The following is an 18,281-nucleotide window of genomic DNA, read 5'->3' on the forward strand; positions in this document are numbered from 1 at the left end:
CACCTTGTCAAAACTTGGTTTTTTCATTAATAAAAATAATTCACACAACCTTTAGATCTCCTAGGAAGATTCCTATCTCTGCAGTGCTCCAAATAGTTGAGTGGCATTTGACAGTGTGTGGATGAACTGAAGTCAGGGACCCCTGAAATGTAAATGCAGCAGAGGGAGTGTTGTTTGATATTCTGTTAACCCACATCCCCCTTTCTCATTCTGAGTCCCCCGGGGGTCAGTAAGATGGAGGTGGGCAGAGTCTCACAGTGGCTCTTTTATCCTAGGGAGTCGAGGGGCACGCTGGGCAGCCGGGCCCTTTCTCACGACAGTATTTTCATTCCTGAGTCCGGACAGGACCCTACTCGGCCTGTGCGGGTGTTTTCCCAAGAAAATGTGTGTGATCGGATTAAAGCTCTGCAGGTAAATGTTTCCTTGGTCATGTCACCTGGTGTGCAAGTCAAGTATCCATTGAGAAGTTTTTAAATGATTTCCGCTTGGTTTATTTGATATGCCGTAAAGTTGAATCACCCGTACATGACAGCTCTCCCAGGAGACACCAAATGAGTTACAGTGGGATCTCAACTCATTCTTAGATGAACAAAGAAGAGATGGCAGTGGAAGAGCTGGTGGCAGATGCACGTTCAGTTCTCTGCACCACGCCAAGACACTGAAGGCATTTCCAGCATGAATGAATTAGAGCAGGAAGATCTGTTGATAAATATCATTGATGAAAATAAGAGCACATGTTCTTTATTCCAATCTAGTTAAAAATACAGTGTAATGTGAAAATGGGGCCACCACCTCCTCCAGGGGGCCTTCCTGCCAAGCGTGGAGAGGATGCTGGCATGAGCTCTGAGGATGACGGGCTGCCCAGGAGCCCCCCAGAGATGTCTCTGCTGCACGACGTGGGTCCCGGCACCACCATAAAGGCAAGTACGGCCTGAGCCACTGCACATCTCCGTCCACACTTGCCCTGGAGGGCGCTGGAGCTCTGGGATCCCCTGTGTGTGCCCCTGAGATTTCCATGGATAGGTGAGGCTGTGCATGGTGTGGCCGACTGGGTCACTGGAGCCTGCAGTCAGCCCTTGAGCTGTGTTTATTTTCGTTCTTTGAGTAGAAATTCAGGTCTGGTTAGGAGATGTGGTTTTGGTGACATTTGTTATGAGGGTGATAGGTTGATAGAATCAAACCAGAATCGGCCGGGCGCAGTGGCTCAAGCCTGTAATCCCAGCACTTTGGGAGGCCGAGATGGGCGGATCACGAGGTCAGGAGATCGAGACCATCCTGGCTAACACGGTGAAACCCCATCTCTACTAAAAAATACAAAAAACTAGCCGGGCGTGGTGGCAGGCACTTGTAGTCCTAGCTACTTGGGAGGCTGAGGCAGGAGAATGGCGTGAACCCGGGAGGCGGAGCTTGCAGTGAGCTGAGGTCCGGCCACTGCACTCCAGCCTGGGCAACAGAGCAAGACTCCGTCTCAAAAAAAAAAAAAAAAAGAATCAAACCAGAATCAACCCTGTCCCTTGACTTTCCTGTCTGAGCAGATGACCAGACCCAGAACCCCATTAGAAGTAGGGAAACACATTGTGTCTGTTTTCTGTTGCCACGACATGTGGCCGGCAGGAGGGGGAAGTGGTGAGCACTTGATAGTCGAGGCTCTGATGGTGTCTGGTGCCTGAGTCTGTGACCTGAAGGCGGTGTCGGCATAGGGGTAGTCATGTGCCGTGTTGCTGGCAAACAGGGCAGCAGGGAAAGGTTGACAAGCAAGAGAGGAACTGATGACCTCAGCAGGGTGGAGGAACCAGTCCCAAACACCACCTTTCCCATTCGAATCCAAGACGGGGCCCCCGAGGAACTGAGCTCTTTCTCGCGCATAAACAACATAGCTCGCAATGCTGCCACATTTTAAATTATGTTATTATGGTAAGAACACTTAATGCCCGTACCCTGTACTTGCACATAAATGTTAAAAATAGGTGGTCATCGTTCCCATGTGGACAAGCTTGACTGTGGAGGATGGATAGAGTTGGAGTTATCTGTTATGCCGACACTTGAAAAACAAATCAAGGCCAGAGCTGTTTTTATAGCCACACACCTGCCCCGTCACCTCTGGCCTGCTTGAGGGGCCATTCACAGTGAAGGGGGGGCTTCGTTGTGACCCACTGCCTTGCAGATTCCGTGCTTCTCTGAATTCTGTTCGGTAGCCACTTCAGTGTGGACACCTATAAACCCTGCCACACCAGATTTTTGTGTAGTTGTGAGTTCCCAGAACGTCACTGATGAAGAAGGCAGAAGGACTGTGGTGTGGCCGAGTGTGTGGGCTGGGGACTGACATGAAGTCGGCTAGAGAATTCTTCTCTCCAGAATTCTGCTCCAGGGCGAAGCTGTCCCTGCTCCTGGAATGAGCAGGGTCTGAGGACAGTGGGCTACCCAGGTGTTCTCTCCAGCCTCGAGCAGAAGGGAGACAGGGTGAGGAGGATGGTGTGGCCTATTTCGTAGACTTCACCGAGCCAACCCTGTACCCCTTCAACACCTCCAAATACTCCTCTGTGCAGTTTCAGCGTCCCCCCTTCAGGAGCAGATGTGACTTGGTGCATTTCTGAGCTCTGCAGTAGGAAGAGGTCTGTCGTGAGCTGCCTCGTTCCTCATCATAGATGGACTCCCCCTTCTCCCATCCCACAGGTCTCTGCCTTTAGCCAGGATGGGCAGTAAGAGGAGAGGTAGTGAGGAACCCATCCACTGAAAAGCAAGCCTATCTCCAAACCTGTGTGACAGCATGAGGCACAAATTCCACAGCTGGCTTGGCTGGGCCAGCCTGACCTTATCTCTCACAGCACAACCACCTCCTGTGGTTGGTCATTTAAAAAAAAAAAAAAAAAAAAAGTTCTGAGATTTTATCAATTATTGGGTAATATGGACAATCTACTAGCTTCACAGGAAACCAAAATTTGAGCCTTTAAGACTTAAAATCAAAAAGGTAATCTTAAGTGTCTTCATCGTTTCAAAGACACAATGATTGCATTTAGAGGCCTGAAAGTTTTTACGCATAATTGATTGACTGAGAGGGAAACACAACACACACCCTTTAAAATGGGCTTGTAGAATATGTGGTGTTTGACATAGTAGGGCCAAAAGCCCCAAAACGATGGGCTGCAGGCTGTTTACACCTTACACAGGCCCACATGCTTACACACAGGCCTACACAGACAGAAAAATTTAAGATTATTATGGAAAAAAGAGTCTTTAGTAGCAAGTATTTGATGTTACAACCAAGGTGACATTTCCTGATAGAATAAGGTTTTCAGGCATATGGAATAATTTTTCAAATTTTATTACCAAGTGTGATAACGACTGATGAAAGTTTACCTGGTGGTTTTTAAGATAACATGATGTCTCACTGGTCATATTCTAGGTGTCCTGCTGTGAAGCAGGACATGCCAGGCAGAGTGTGATAAACTGGCAAGGCTCCTGAGTCATTTTACTCCTGGTGATGTGGGAAGGGAAGATGAGGAGGGAACACAGACCTGGTGTCAAACGAACAAATACATGCCCCACAGCTCCAGAGGGAGGCCTCGGCAGGCTTATCCCCTCTTAGAATGTGTGTCCTCAGAGGGTTTTGGCTTAGAGAGTTTTGGGGGGATGAGATGAGATTGGGTAGATCAGTACCTCTCCTTCCCAGCAGGACCAGCAGCTTCTTTTCACCCCTGGAACAGCCAGGCCCCCCTGCTTCCTGTCCAGTGGCCCTTCCTGCATGCACTGCCCCTGGCCCACTCCTCAGTGGCTGAGCCCCTCTTTTTGAGGACACACATCCTAAAGCACCTGTCGCTCAGGGCCGCCCACGAAAAGCTTCTGACCCCAGGCTGTTTCCTCTGGGTCCTTTGGGCTGCCTTCCCTGCAACAAAGAGCCACATGCTAGACTTTTAAACCCTCTGCTTTCAGAATCTTCCAGAAGCAGATTTCAGGAAACAATGGGTGACTGGAAGCAAGCCATGCAGAGGTGAATGTTCTGGATGCTGCCAGCCCACCCATGAAGCCAGCTTCCCAGCCCTCACCTCCTCCCCACGGGCCCCAGCCCACCTCACGTAGTTACATCACTGATCAACAACAGACACGATTCTCCTTGGGGTCTTTCTAGACCCCAAGATCTCTCAGAGCAACCGTGGAAACAGAAGTGAGAGTTCTGAAGCCGGAGGAGTTGAGTTCTCTAGTCAGGGAGAGCTTGTACCTGGGACACAGCTCAGGGAAGTTAAGCTCCATGCCAAGGTTCCCTAACCCAGGGGTCAGAGTGGGCCTGAACCCAAGACATCTGACCATGCAGGACAGACACAGGGCGGCCCACAGGGAGGAGGGCCTGCTGTGCATCCTTCGGAGCCTTCAGGGTATTGGGCTTTATTTTATAAAGAGGAGCCGCCCAGGGTATTATTGTCACAGGCACCGTGATCATTCTCACTGCACTTGCAAAGCGGCTCATCTCGTCCATTCTCATGAGTCCTAGGCAGTGAGATTTTCTTTTTAACCAAATGTTTATACATTGTTCCTCTAGACAAGGGTAAATATTACAGACTCTGTACGATTATTTTGAAATGTACACATCCTGTTTGTGACCTTTAAGGAAGGCTCTCTGGCAAAGGTATCGATTTCCCAATCTAAGGCGACTTCCTGAGGTATCAGTGACCACAGTGAGAGCCAGAGCCACAGGCACAGATGTAGTTGTGACCAGGAGACTTGTGACTTATTTTTAACATATTTTTTCTTGCCTCATTTCCGTAGGTACCTGAGTGGCTAAAAGAGAATTCAAATAGATTATGTCCACTTTTAGCTCCTTCTCCCCCATTTTAGTAATTATCTCCTCCTCGTTTACACGGATAAACTTACACTTTTATTAGAAAATAGGAGAGAGCTTCACGTGAACAGGGAGAGGTTGTTCCTCCTGTATCGGAGCCCATCTCTCCAGTACGATCATCCTTATGGTTCCCTGTCTGGGTTAGCAAAGGCTGCTGGGCACCTGCTCTGTGTGGGGGTCCCAGGGTTATGGAAAAGAAACAGCAGATGTGCCCATGGCCCTAGGAGTTTGCCACTGGGGACGGCACTGGTGTGTTGTCTCACTGCTTCATTCACTGTTTTCACGAGGGCTTACTGAATCGTTGTGTGAATAAAATTCTATTCTTAAGGTAAATGGAAACTTGACACTAATATTGCACACTGTGCTTGAATAGAAAGCTTGCTTGAAGATCACAGAGTTATACGAAAAGCCTGCCACCTCCCAGAGTCTCCCTGTGCACCTCGCCCCTCATCTGGGCTGCATGTGCTCACAGGCGCTCCAAATTTCATGCCAACTCATGTCTACAGGGGAGCAAACTTCGAGCTCACTCAGTGGCGGAGCTGGCCAAGTTCGGGGGCAGGGATCTGCGGGTGTTGCCCTTATTCTTCCACTGTCTGACAGGATGATGACTGTCAGCATCCCTTTGTCCCAGGTGACATGTTTGCTATTTGGTATCAGTTCTTCCGTGCTGAAGTATAAATGAGTAAAATACCTGTAACTTAACAGATGGCAGTTTCCAGCCAGATTTCTTCAAAAGGATACATGAGCACACAGAGACCTCGTAGGTTGAACCAACAGGGCTCCAGTGACGGAATGCTGGGCGGTGGGCTTGGCACTTCCTGCCCCCCAGCTTCTAAAATCACACCTCTGAACCTTCCTCTCAGCTTCCAGAGACAGGACCAGGTGACTGTGCCCTTGGACAAATCGGGCTGGTGTGTTTTGACAGAGAAAGCTCTTATCTGAAGTGCCTGTGCCAACTGCCACAGGAGAGTGACACGGGAGCCTGAGACACAGGTTCTCTGCATGGTCTGGGGAAGGAGTGGCAGGTTTCCAGGAGCTGGCCCTGCATTTTAAACTCCCAGCCATTTACCTTTCTCCAGGAGGATCCTAGACCCCTCCTTGTTGAGAATCAAATTGAAAGTATTGGCCGGATGTGGTGACTCATGCCTGTAATCACAGCACTTTGGGAGGCCGAGGCAGGTGGATCACCAGGTCAGGAGTTTGAGACCAGCCTGGCCAACATGGTGAGACTCCGTCTCTATGAAAAACTCAAAAACTAGCTGGGTGTGGTGGCGGGTGCCTGTAATCCCAGCTACTGAGCAGGAAAATTGCTTGAACTCAGGAGGCGGAGGTTGCAGTGAACCGAGATCATGCCACTGCACTCCAGCCTGGGTGACAGAGCAAGACTCCATCTTGAAAAATAAATAAATAAATAAATAAATAATTTCCACATACATAAAGCCAGAAACAGTGTGAGAAGACTGAGCCCGGGCAGAAAAGAGCATTGTTGCTTTGGTCGTCCTTATTTCACAGGGTGAGGTTCATGCTCCGTGTGTTTGTTCTCGTCCCATGAAGGTCTCTGTCGTGTCTCCAGACCACGTAAGCAACAGCACTGTCTCTGCCCGGACCTCGGACAGCAGCCTGGCACCAGTGGCCGACTTCAGATACCCACCAGAATCCTCCTCCTGCTTGGACAACTCTGCAGCTAAGCACAAGCTCCAGGTCAAGCCCCGCAACCAGCGGTCGAGTAAGATGAGGCGGCTTTCATCGGTAATTGGGTTTCCTTCTCCACACAGAGGCAGGCCAGGCAGGCTTAACACACCCCCCGCAAACCGCACAACCTACCTCACTCCCTCCCACAGGGTCTCGTGCCCCCTCCGAGCACTCCCACCGTTGATGGAGCCATGCTGCAGAAGATGAAGTTGCTCATCATTTTAAACATAAACCAGATCTGTCTCTCCCTTGCAGAATCGCTCCATTCATTCATCCATCCATCCGTCCGTCCGTCAGTCATTCCTCACACACTCACTACTAAATGCTGGTTGCCTTCCCCCTGCACTCAGAGTAAAGTCCACACTCCAGGCCTGGTACATCATGTCCTGCCTACCCCTCAGGCTTCTTACCTTTCTCACTCAGCACTCTGGCCACCTTTCTGCCTCTTGAGCTCCCGAGCTGCCTCTAGCCTGAGGCCTTGGTGCTGCTGTGTCCCAGCCTTGGGGCCTGAGAGTCCCCCAGAGAAACTCACCCTGCCCGTTCACTTCCTTCAGGGCACTCGCCTCATGCCAGAGTGACCTTTGTAAATGGATGTGCTCTTATTGCCAGTCTTCTTTGAGACCCTGTCCCGGCTGCACTTTCAGCCCTTAGAACATTTCTGGTCACAGAGTTGTTGAATGACAACAGTTGTTGGATGAACGACAGAACAAATGAATGAGTGAATTAACAAATGAGTGAATGAAAGAAGCTGAAACACTAGCGTGGACACTTGCCTTGGACGAGGGCCTACTCAGTAGCATGGGGAGAAAAGACAGACCCCTCTTTGGGTGTGCTGCCTTGGGGTGTCCTTACCTCCTAGTCCTAGAAGCTGAGAAACTGGTTCATGGCACACTTTGGCTTTATTTACTGGCAGGTTTGAGGTTCACACAGGGTTGTTCTCTCTCCCCTACCTGATGGGCACTGTAACGCATCCCCCCTCTGGAGTGGGGGCCAGCCTGGCCACAGAGAATGACAGTGCTGATAAAGAGATGCTCATAGGCTAACATCCTCTGTCCTTCCCTGGCGACATGATTGGGGTGTGTTGGTGAAGTACCCAGGGCAAGCTGGGTGCCTCAGCTGGAGACAGTTGGGCTAGGGCCACTCAGGAGTTCAGCAGTTCCCTGAAGAGAGCGAGTTTTCCTTTGGGCATATGGAAGGTGCTCTTTAAACTCGTGCCAGCAGAGTAGACTTTTGAGGGGACTAATGCTGGAGGAAGAAGCAAGGCGAGTTACCTTCAGGCTGATGTGCCAGCTAGGGACCAGGATACTTGTGCATAGGTGTGTGTGTCCAGTGCATGTACAGTTAAAGGCTGTGTGCTGTGTCGGCGTGACAGGGTCCAGTCACTGAAGACCTGCCTGTCCTCGTGCTGAATGAGACCACAGGGCCAGGGCCTGCTCCCTTCTGGTCAAGTCTGTGATTTATGACTCCCCTGGGGATGTCTTTTGCTCTGGCCAGGGCATTTATAGCCAGCCACAACCTGGCCAGGACTTGGTGACAGAGCGAAGCCTGGTGTCTATTCCAGGTGGAAACGCAGCCTCCCTTCTTGCTCCCAACTGGGCAGGGCTGTATCCTTCTTTCTTTACATTTGAACTTGACTTAGTTCTTGAATCCCACTTTGTAGAGTAACAGAAAACCTGATGTAGCCAGTCTGTGCAAACAGGTAAACACAGCCTTTCCTTGATTTCAACTCTGTCACATCCATGGTCTTTCCCTCTTTTCCCCTTCCGCGCTTGGTAAGGAGCAGGCATGGGTATCTTAAGTTCTCAGAGGTGTGCATATTTTTCTCCATCCACTGTTGTGGAACCTGTGATGCTGGGGGCCTCTGTCCTTCTGTGTCCATAGCACCCTTTGCCCTTTGGTCATGAGGTCCCTCTTCCCAACCATAAGGATCTTCCTTGTGGCCTGGCCCCTCTCAGGGACCAAGGTGTTTTCAGATGCTCCCTAAATGCTCCCAGGACGGGAAAGAACAGCCATGCCACCCCTCTGCTGCCTTGTGTGGGCTCCGTGACTGATAGTTTTAAAAGGTGACCTCCATCCTAAAGAGGTTTCAACATCAGCAGTTCCCTGCAGTAGCAGAAGGTCATCAACATGGCAAAGTAAAGAGCCTGCAACTTTTGAAAGTTCTTCTGTAGCTTTCTTTGTGCCTCTTCCTCTTTTTAAATCCAAAAGAATAGGACTGTGCATTTTGGTGACAGTTTGCTTAGGTATTGTCACAAACATCCCAGGCATCCTGTATTCTATTAGCAAGCAGATGCCATGAAAAATGTTAAAATAATAACAAACAGCAAGAAGAAAAACCTATTGCAAACATACCCTGAGTGTTATATTTCCTGCTTTAGAAAAGGGGAAGGAGAGAGCAATAGCCTGGGTGACTCTTGGTGTCTAATATCACGGACTTTCTGAAAAGATCAGTCTCTACACCATCAACCTTTTGGTCATTTCCACATGTTACTTTTGAATGGTTCTTGGTTACCTGGAGCTCCTTTCCTTCCCAAGAGAGCAGGAACTGACTCTGTGACAAAAGGAGGAAGTTGGACTGGAATCTGAATTCTAGAGATCTTTCAGAAGAATATGACAAGGCAGCATATGTTTGCCAAGCCAGTAGGGCTTCAGGACGTTAGAGAAGGGGGGAATCTTAAACTGCAAAGAGTGGGAGAGTTTGAAGCAGTCCTTGGGGGTCCTGGTAGAGTATCTTGGAGGTTGGGGGCAGGGGGGTGGGGGAGAGTGGGGAGGTGACAGTCACTCAGACCAAGTGTCTGGCACAGTGTTGAGGGCTTGGTTTGACCTGAGTAGGGAGTGGAAGAAACTACTTAAGACCAGAGAATCTAGGACTTTAAATTTAGCTGAAAAATTTGGTTTTATCCTGTATAGCTGTAGTTAGCTATTGGCATGATACGAGCCATCTTTTAGGAAAACCAGTCTGACTTGACTATGAGGGTGCACTCCTGAAGTGTTGACATGGGAGACTGGCTGGGATGAACACAGGGCCATAGAGCTCCAGCTGTTCAGCTCGGCCACCTGCTCAGCCAGGCTTGAACAAGGTATTGGCCTCTCTGAGCTCCTGGCTCTCAAGTGCAAAAAGGGACTCATCATCCCTTCCTCACTGGGATGAATGGAGGATTAAATGAAATAACAAGTGTGGAGCACAGAGCATGGCAGACACTGGCTGCTGTTGGTCTCCTGCCCTTGGCTACTCTCTAGTCCACTGGTTTTGAGGCTCTGTCAGAGGAGCTGTATAGACTTTTACTTGAGAGGCCTATCTACCATTGTCCTGATAAACTTGTGAGCCCAAGTAGACCAGGAGGATACGAACTGAGAAAAGACACCCGTGGGTACATGCCTACTTAAGTGCCAACTTTAGAGTGCTGCTATCACTGCTATCACTAAGCCATTACAAGCCTTGAAGAAAGTGGGGAGGTGACAGGCTTCCTGGAATTTGCTATAGTGACGATGCTTTTTATCTTTATTCTCCCAGCGCGCTCAGTCTGAATCCCTGAGCGACCTGACGTGCACCCCAGAGGAGGAGGAAAACGAGGAGAAGCCACCGCTGGAAGTCAGCCCAGAAGAGAGCCCCAGCTCTGGGCAGCAGGACGTGGCGCCAGACAGAGGCCCTGCGCCTGGGCCACCGACGCCCTTGCCGCCACCCGGAGGGGTCCGTGCCAGACGCGCCCGCCTGCAGCACTGCCAGGCGCTCAGGGCCAGCTTGGAGGAGGAGGGCGCCCCCGGGGAGGACCCCTCAAGCCGCCCGGCCACCCCGGAGCTCGCCAAGCCCGAGTCGGCCCCCGTCCTCCGCGTGGAGCCCCCGTCCCCGCCCGAGGGCCCCCCGCATCCCGGTCCCGATGGCGAAAAGCAGGAGGGGGAGGCGCCCCCCGCAGGCCCGTGTGCCCCGGCCACGGACACGGTGGAGGAGGTGGTCTGTGCTCCCGAAGACGTCGCGAGCCCGTTTCCCACCGCCCTCCCTGAGGGGGACACGGCGCCCCCCGAGACTGACCCCACCGCCACCTCAGAGGCGTCCTCTGCTCCCGACGGGCCAGACCCCAGTGTCCCGAAGGAAGCGGAGCCGACGCCGCCCGTGCTCCCGGATGAGGAGAAGGGGCCCCCAGGGCCGGCGCCCGAGCCCGAGAGAGGAGCAGAGGCCGAGCCCGAGAGAGGAGAGGGGACCGAGCCCGAGAGAGGGGCGGGGACCGAGCCCGAGAGCATTGGGACCGAGCCCTCCGCGGCGCCCGCCCCGAGCCCGCCGGCGCCCAAGAGCTGCCTGAAGCACCGGCCCGCGGCCGCCAGCGAGGGCCCCGCCGCGTCCCCGCCGCTTGCCGCCGCGGAGTCTCCCCCGGGGGAGCGCGGCCCCGGTTCCCCCGACGCAGAGGCCGCCGCCCCGGAGCGCCCCAAGGCCGAGCGCGCAGAGGCGCCACCGGCGGGCGCCGAAAGGGCGGCTCCAGAGCGGAAGGCGGAGAGGGGCGGCGCCGAGCTGCGAGGCGCGAAGAAGTTCTCGGTGTCCTCGTGCCGAGCGCGGCCTCGCCCGGGCGCCTCCCGCCCGCTGGAACGCGCCAGCTGCCGCCTGCCCCTCGCGAGGAGCAGCCCGGCCTGGAGGAGCGAGGCGGCCCTTGATGACCTCCAGGGTCTCCCCGAGCCCCAGCACGCGAAACCCGGCCCTCGGAAGCCGGCGGAGTGCGGCACTCAGGACTCGGGGGACAGGGCGGCCAGCCCGGCCGGGCCGCGCAGGAGCCCCCAGGAGGCGGCCGCCACGCCCGGCACGAGAGAGCCCTGCCCAGCCGCCCAGGAGCCGGCCCCGAGTGAGGACAGAAACCCCTTCCCCGTCAAGCTCCGGTCCACCTCCCTCTCGCTCAAATACCGGGATGGCGCCTCCCAGGAGACGAAGGGTGTGAAGAGGTACAGTGCCGAAGTCCGGTTAGAAAGGTCGCTGACCGTGCTCCCGAAGGAGGAGAAGTGTCCCCTCGGGACGGCCCCCGCCCTTCGAGGCGCCAGGGCCCCCAGCGACCAAGGAAAGGGGAAGGCCCGGCCCCCCGAGCCGCTCAGCTCCAAGCCGCCCCTGCCCCGGAAGCCGCTTCTGCAGAGCTTCACGCTCCCGCACCAGGCCGCGCCCCCCGACACCGGCCCGGGAGAACGGGACCCCAGGAAGGAGCCCAGGACGGCGGAGAAAAGGTCGCTGCGCAGGGGAGCTGGTAAGAGCGCGCCAAGGGTGCGGGAAGGGCAGGGCCTGGGGAGATCCACATCCGCTGGCACGTCTTGCTGGACACTCGCTGTGTAAATGCTCCTGGTACAAACTTTGTTGCGGGGGAATTGGAAGGAGTCAGAATTCCCACTGACATCATGTCTGATCTAGAGCAAGCTTGTCCAACTCGCTGCCTGGGCCTGGGGTGGCTTTGAATGTGGCCCAACAGGAATTGGTAAACTTTCTTAAAACATTGAGGCTTTCTGCGAATTTTTTTTAAGCTCATCAGCGGCCTTTAGTGTTGGTGTAGTTTATGTGTGGGCCAAGATAATAATTCTTCCAGTGTGGCTCTGGGAAGCCAAAAGATTGGACACCCCTAATCTAGAGTAAGGAATAGGCCAACCTTGGTAGCTCATGCCTGTAATTCCAGCACTTTGGGAGGCCAAGGCCTGCGGATAAGCCCAGGAGTTCAACACCAGCCTGGGCAACATAGCGAGACCTTGTTCTACAAAAAAATTTAAAACTAGCCAGGCGTGGTGGTGCACGCCTGTAGTCCCAGCTGCTTAGGAGGCTGAAATAGGATTGCTTGAGCCCAGGAGTTCAAGGCTGCAGTGAGCTCTGATGGTGCCATGTGCTCCAGCCTGGGTGACAGAGTGAGACCCTGTCTCTTTTAAAAAGAGAGAGAAAATAAGGAATAAAGAGTAGAAAAGGGAAAATAAATACCAGGATTTTGTATAAGTACAGAGAAGTCAGTGTGTAGACATGAGATAAAGAGAAATGTAAAAACTGATGTTGATAGGACTCAGCGAATCTCTCAAATTCTTCTCCCACTTTTCACCTGAGAAACTCAGCAAAGTCCAAATCCCAGGACATGTGTACTCATTTTGATGCAGGTTCTTTCAGGGCCTAAGCTATTTCTTGGCTATAAATGAAACATACTCCTCTATCAGGGTCCTTCTGACCTTTTCCTCCAAGAAAGAATTTCCTCCTGCTGTTCATAATCAGGTTCGCGCCCAGCTGCACGTGGAACGTATTCCATGTATTGGAATAACAAGTCTGTATAAAACATAAGTCTCTCTCAAGAGGGTCAGCATTTACTTGCTCTCCTGAAAGGGAGATTGTGTTAAGATTGAGGCAGAACGTAAGAATCTTTGAAAGCAGCTGTCTTTTGAAATGAGCAAAGTAGATGACCTTTCTCTGTCTTTGACATTTGTCACCTCTTATGGAAGTGAGGAAATGAGAAATCTGTTGAAAATGTGTGTTTGCAGCAGAGCTAAAGAATCTTTCATTGCTGGGTTTTTTTGTTTGCTTGTTTGTTTGTTTTGAGACTCCGTCTCACTCTTTTGCCCAGGCTGGAATGTAGTGGTACAATCCTGGGTCACTGCAACCTCCACCTCCCAGGTTCAAGTGATTCTCCTGCCTCAGCCTCCCGAGTAGCTGGGATTACAGGTGCCCACCACTACACCTGGCTAATTTTTTTTTACAGTTTTGGTAGAGACGAGGTTTCACCATGTTGGCCAGGCTGGTTTCAAACTCCTGACCTCAAGTGATCCATCCGCCTCAGCCTCCGAAAGTGCTGGGATTATAGACGTGACCCACCGCGCCTGGCCTGCTGTTTTTTTTTAATTAATGGGAATCTGTGAGCCAGAAAATGACACTACACAAATAAGTTGTGTGTGCATGTGATGAGGGCCCTAGAGAGAAGTTTTCTGTGGCGAATTTTGTTTTTTAAAAATGTTTTGGCCTGGCGTGGTGGCTCACACTTGTAATCCCAGCACTTTGGAAGGCTGAGGCAGGCAGATCACAAGGTCAGGAGCTTGAGACCAGCCTGGCCAACATGGTGAAACCCCATTTCTACTAAAAATACAAAAATTAGCCAGGCATGGTGGTGCGCACCTCTAATCCCAGCTACTCAGAAGGCTGAGGCAGGACAATCACTGGAACCTGAGAGGTGGAGGTTGCAGTGAACGGAGATCATGCCACTGCACTCCAGCCTGGGTGACAGAGAGAGACTCCATCTCAAAAAAAAAAAAAAAGAAAAGAATGTTTCAGGCTACTCAAGCACTGCATTGTGGGACAGAAGGGAAATAGAACCTGGTGGCTCTCTTAGGGAATCCTGTACCCTAAGAGGAAGATGCATACACAGGAAGAAAATTAGCTCATACAAAACAATGTGAAAACAGTTCCAAAATAGTCTAATCTTTTCTGGCTCTTTTACAATGCTTTAAATTGCTAAGGTGACACACAAGGATTCACAGTTCCAAAGAGCCCACACATGTGGCCTTCCCAATCTGAAGGCCCCTTGGCACAGCCGTGATTTTGTGTTGCTGCTGCCGCTGCAGTAGGATAATCAGTGCGGGAATTTGGAGGAAGTTCAAGCCGTAGCTGACGATCCACTCTGCAGATTTCCATTGAGGTTATTGAAGCTATTGTAGAGTGATTCAAAAAGCCATTGAAGGAGCAAGGGAAGAAGGAGCTGCTCTCTGCACATGAAACCCTGACCTTCATGGCCCAGAATTGAAGATGTCTCTCAAGGGCTTGCTAAATGAATGGAACTTAAAAACAGAATATCAAGCTCATAGTCAAATCTGGAAAAGAACCTTCAGAGGGCAATGCTTTGCCCATTATCGATATGTAAGTTCCTCAACCTAAGCCAGGCTTTCTTCACTCTAAAATGCCTGGGATGGTCTCTAAAAACCTTGTGTATTTTTTTCTTTGATTTATAAAATGTAATAGTGTTTGTTTATTAACGGCTTTTCTTATATAGTAGAAAAGAATTGTCTCGTCCATCTAAGTTTAATCACATTCACTAAAGCCATAGAAATGACAGGGTTAGATGAATTCCAAAGCGAAAGAAGAATCTAGGTTACTTTATGGGCATGAGTAATGATATTCATTTTACCACACAGAAAGGAGGGAAGGAATTACCCACATTCTATAGGGAAGCAACTCTGGGGGCAGGGGCAGTGGTACTGGAAGGACAGGTACCAGGACAGGCTGGGCCTGCTGCCTGATCCTACCTGGACCTTGAGGGACTATCTCATGCTGACCAGAGCAGAATCTCAGGGTCTGCACTGTCAGACCCCAGCAGTGAAGCTGCCCCCACACCTTCCCCAGATGCCAGATCTGTTTGTGCTTTCATTGATGATGATCACTTCTACTATTATCATTCTCATTGCTCCCAAATTATATTAGCTAGAAGCAATTCGGTTCATACAAAACATACAGATAATGAAAGTTTTAATAACAATATCACTGTTTCCAGAAAGACCTAATATTTGCTGTTGTGGTGGCAAATACCTTGCCCAGAGCTCCCAGATAGTCTGCCACCTCCCCCGTCCTCCCTCCAGGGCATGTACAGTAAAGTTGGATGATTGAAGTGTTCCAGATGACTCAGCTTTGGGCACTCAAGCTGCTTGGTCCCCAGCACCTGGTTTATTCCTCCTCCTCTCTTCCACACCTTGTTTTCCTTCTTTGAAGGAATGGAGGAACGCTTCAGCAGAAGGAGTAGGGAAGAATGCAGTGGTGGTTGGTTGTAACAAACAGGAGCCTGGCTTGCCGAAGGGGCTGAGCCTCCCAGGGGCTGTGTTGGAGTGGTTACTGCAGTCTTAGTACGTGTCTGGGCTCCTCGAGGCAGAGGAGCCCTGTTTATAGGCCTGGTTCATAATTTGCTGATCTGTCCTAGGGAGTAAATGGCCCAGGGTTATCAGCCGTGTTCATTTGTGCAGAACATTATGCATCCTCCTGTTGGTTCAATCCATCCCAGAGTCTAAATTACAGGTCAGAAAGCAGCTTCTGCACACAGGATTAGATTGACAGCAAAGGAGTTAGAGAATATGGTGTGGAAAAAATTGCAAAACACAGAAAGTATGTAGAAAAAAAATCACTCCTAAGTCGACTCTCCTTCTAGTCTGTCTTGTTTCTGGGTATGAGATTTATTTTTTTACAAAGTCATGGTCACATGTTGGTGTTTTGGAAGGTAGCGTAAGAAACCACCCTTCTCACCTGGGGACCTCATTTGATAACCGGCATTGGCTAATCTGAGCTTGATTCCTCCAGACAGGGTTGGTGACAGAGTAACACACTCCAGTCCCTGACCCTCTTTTTCTACACTCCAGTACTCACTCATGCATTCTTTTTTTCAACAAATATTTAATGTCCTCCTGCCATGCAAGCTCTTTCTTGGCCCCAAAAGATGGGAAGAGCACAGGGGACTGACCTGCGGAGTTTATTGCATGGAGAAGGCAGGTGGTAGCTGGATGCGGGAGGAGTGTAGACAGCGATTTTCTGGCCCACCTTGTCTTTGGATGTCACAGCCATTTTCTGAAGGAAATGAACTGAAAGAGACTGTCACCCTTTTTAAATGACACAGTTCAGATATATTCAAATTCATTTGGGTTAGAATACAAGCTGTCAAGGGTTTTGTTGGCATCCTGCTAAAAATACATTCCTATCTTCTTGAATTTTCAAAATCTCATTTTATTGTGATGTGAACACCTAACATGAGATTGACCCTCTTAACAAATTTTAAAATGTACAATGCAGTATTGTTGTCTATAGGTATAATGTTGTAGAGCAGATCGCTAGAACGTGTTTTTCTTAACATAACTGAAACTTTATAAACATTAATGAATAGCCCCCAATTTCCCTCTCCCCCGCCCAGCTCCTAATGACCACCTTTCCGCTCTTCAGTTGCATGAATTTGACTATTTTAGATTTCACATAGAAATGTGATCGTGTAATACTTGTCCTTCTGTGACGGGCTGATTTCACTTAGCATAATGTCTTCAAGGTTCATTCATGTTGCTGCAAGTACAGAATTTCCTTCCTTTTTAAGGCTGGATAATATTCCATTGTAGGTATACACCACAGTTGCTTTATCCATTTGTTTGTCCAAATACATTTAGGCTGTTTCCACATCTTGGCTGTTGTGAATAGTCCCTCAGTGAACAGGGAGTGTTAATATCTTGGAGATTCTGATTTCAGTTCTTTTGGATATATACCCACATATGTTTTGAATTCTTAAAGAAAACCAACTTTGCTCACATTGGCATTTTTTTTAGTCTTGCCCTTCCCTTCACAGTCGCTTCTGAGCAAGTGTCATCAACACCGTAAGCTTTGTTTCCCTGCCTTTCCTCTGCTCCTCAGCCATGTGTGTCTTTTTTTTTTTTTTTTTCCTGAAGGAGAATCCATTTTCCTTTTATTTATTATGCATTGGAGCTCAAGTGCAGAGTAAGAAGGGTTTTATAGAAATGTTTAAGTTCTTATGTGTAGGTTTGCATGGAAATTTAAACATTTAATGATAGGGATAATAGATAATAAACCCATCCTGAATACATTATCACTAGGTTTCAACAATTCTTATTTTGCCATTTATTTTCAACTATCAACTCCAAATATCCTAGTAGTTAGTATTTTAAATCATATGATTAATTTTGGAAGAATTAAAGTAAGTATATCTAACAGGTGAAGATAAAAAAGAAAATATCATTATCACATCTAGTACAATTTTTAACAGATCAATTTGTGTATTCACCAAAGAGTAGACTCTACAATCACTGAAGGCTTTGCATGAAATGTTTTCATAGGTTTAGTCTAATATTTCATCTTCAGACACAAAATGTCAATACATGAGAATATTAAATTACGTATAAAGGGCCATAGATTACAGGACTGCCCCCCTTTTCAATCAAGAAAAAATTTTCTGGCTTCCAAAATAGAAAGTGCTGAGGATCAAGTGCCTCAGAGACTATAAGGGAAACACTTTCTGAGACTATTTTTTTTCTTGCAAGAAGACCAGATCCCCACCAATGTTAGATGTTAGATCAAGTTTTAGTGCAAGGGTAGATGTTGGGGGCAGAAATCTAAGATGCCCCACGATCCCTGCTGTCTTTTGTTACACCCTGAATCCTCATCTTTCCTTGGGTATGGCCAAACCTGTGCCTTGTTCTAGACGTTTGAATATGGCAAAGTGAGGGAGTGGCTCTCTGGGAGTAACCTTTCCTTTCCTTTTATCAGGAACAATAGGAATCCCTATTTTCTTTCTTGTGTTTACTTTCACAGTGCAGTGGTTTGGAATATCCCATGTGTGTCTTATCCTTGCATACCACCCAGTACAAAGCGACCTCTCCTCGTTTTTCCTCGTGCAAGACACATCACAGAATCCCACCTGTTTCCTTGACTTCTTGGGCCACGGCAACCAGCCACCTACCCATTTGATGAGCAGCCCTGACTTGACACTTCAGCATTCATAATTCCATTTATCGACACCACCTCCTGCACAGTTCTCTTTCCTTCTCCGTACTCCATCTACCCAGATACTCAAGCCAGAAACCTCAGCGTTATTACAAATATCTTGATATGAACAACCCCGAGAGGCCTAAAAATGATAGGAAAATCACCTTGTAATCCTACTGCTTTAAAAATGACATGAAAAGGGACTTGCTGTTCTGACCAAGATGGAATAAACACTTACCACCCCATCTCTCCCACTGATACAACATCAAACCCTATACAGAATGCATAAAGTGAGTATCAGAGGACTCT

The 18,281-nt window shown here is 49.6% G+C and overlaps 1 protein-coding gene across 1 annotated transcript in view; it reads left to right on the forward strand.

Moving 5' to 3' along the window:
• KIAA1211L (KIAA1211 like) overlaps positions 1 to 18,281 on the forward strand; it is a 54,406-nt gene that overhangs the window by 13,988 nt on the left and 22,137 nt on the right. Inside the window, exons 3-6 of the mRNA XM_026456414.1 lie at positions 276 to 411; positions 756 to 920; positions 6,389 to 6,583; positions 10,041 to 11,745. Of these exons, the coding sequence (XP_026312199.1) occupies positions 276 to 411; positions 756 to 920; positions 6,389 to 6,583; positions 10,041 to 11,745 (2,201 nt within the window). The remainder of the gene's footprint in view (positions 1 to 275; positions 412 to 755; positions 921 to 6,388; positions 6,584 to 10,040; positions 11,746 to 18,281) is intronic.

Source organism: Piliocolobus tephrosceles, chromosome 15, assembly GCF_002776525.5.
Source record: "Piliocolobus tephrosceles isolate RC106 chromosome 15, ASM277652v3, whole genome shotgun sequence".
Lineage (NCBI taxonomy): Eukaryota > Metazoa > Chordata > Mammalia > Primates > Cercopithecidae > Piliocolobus > Piliocolobus tephrosceles.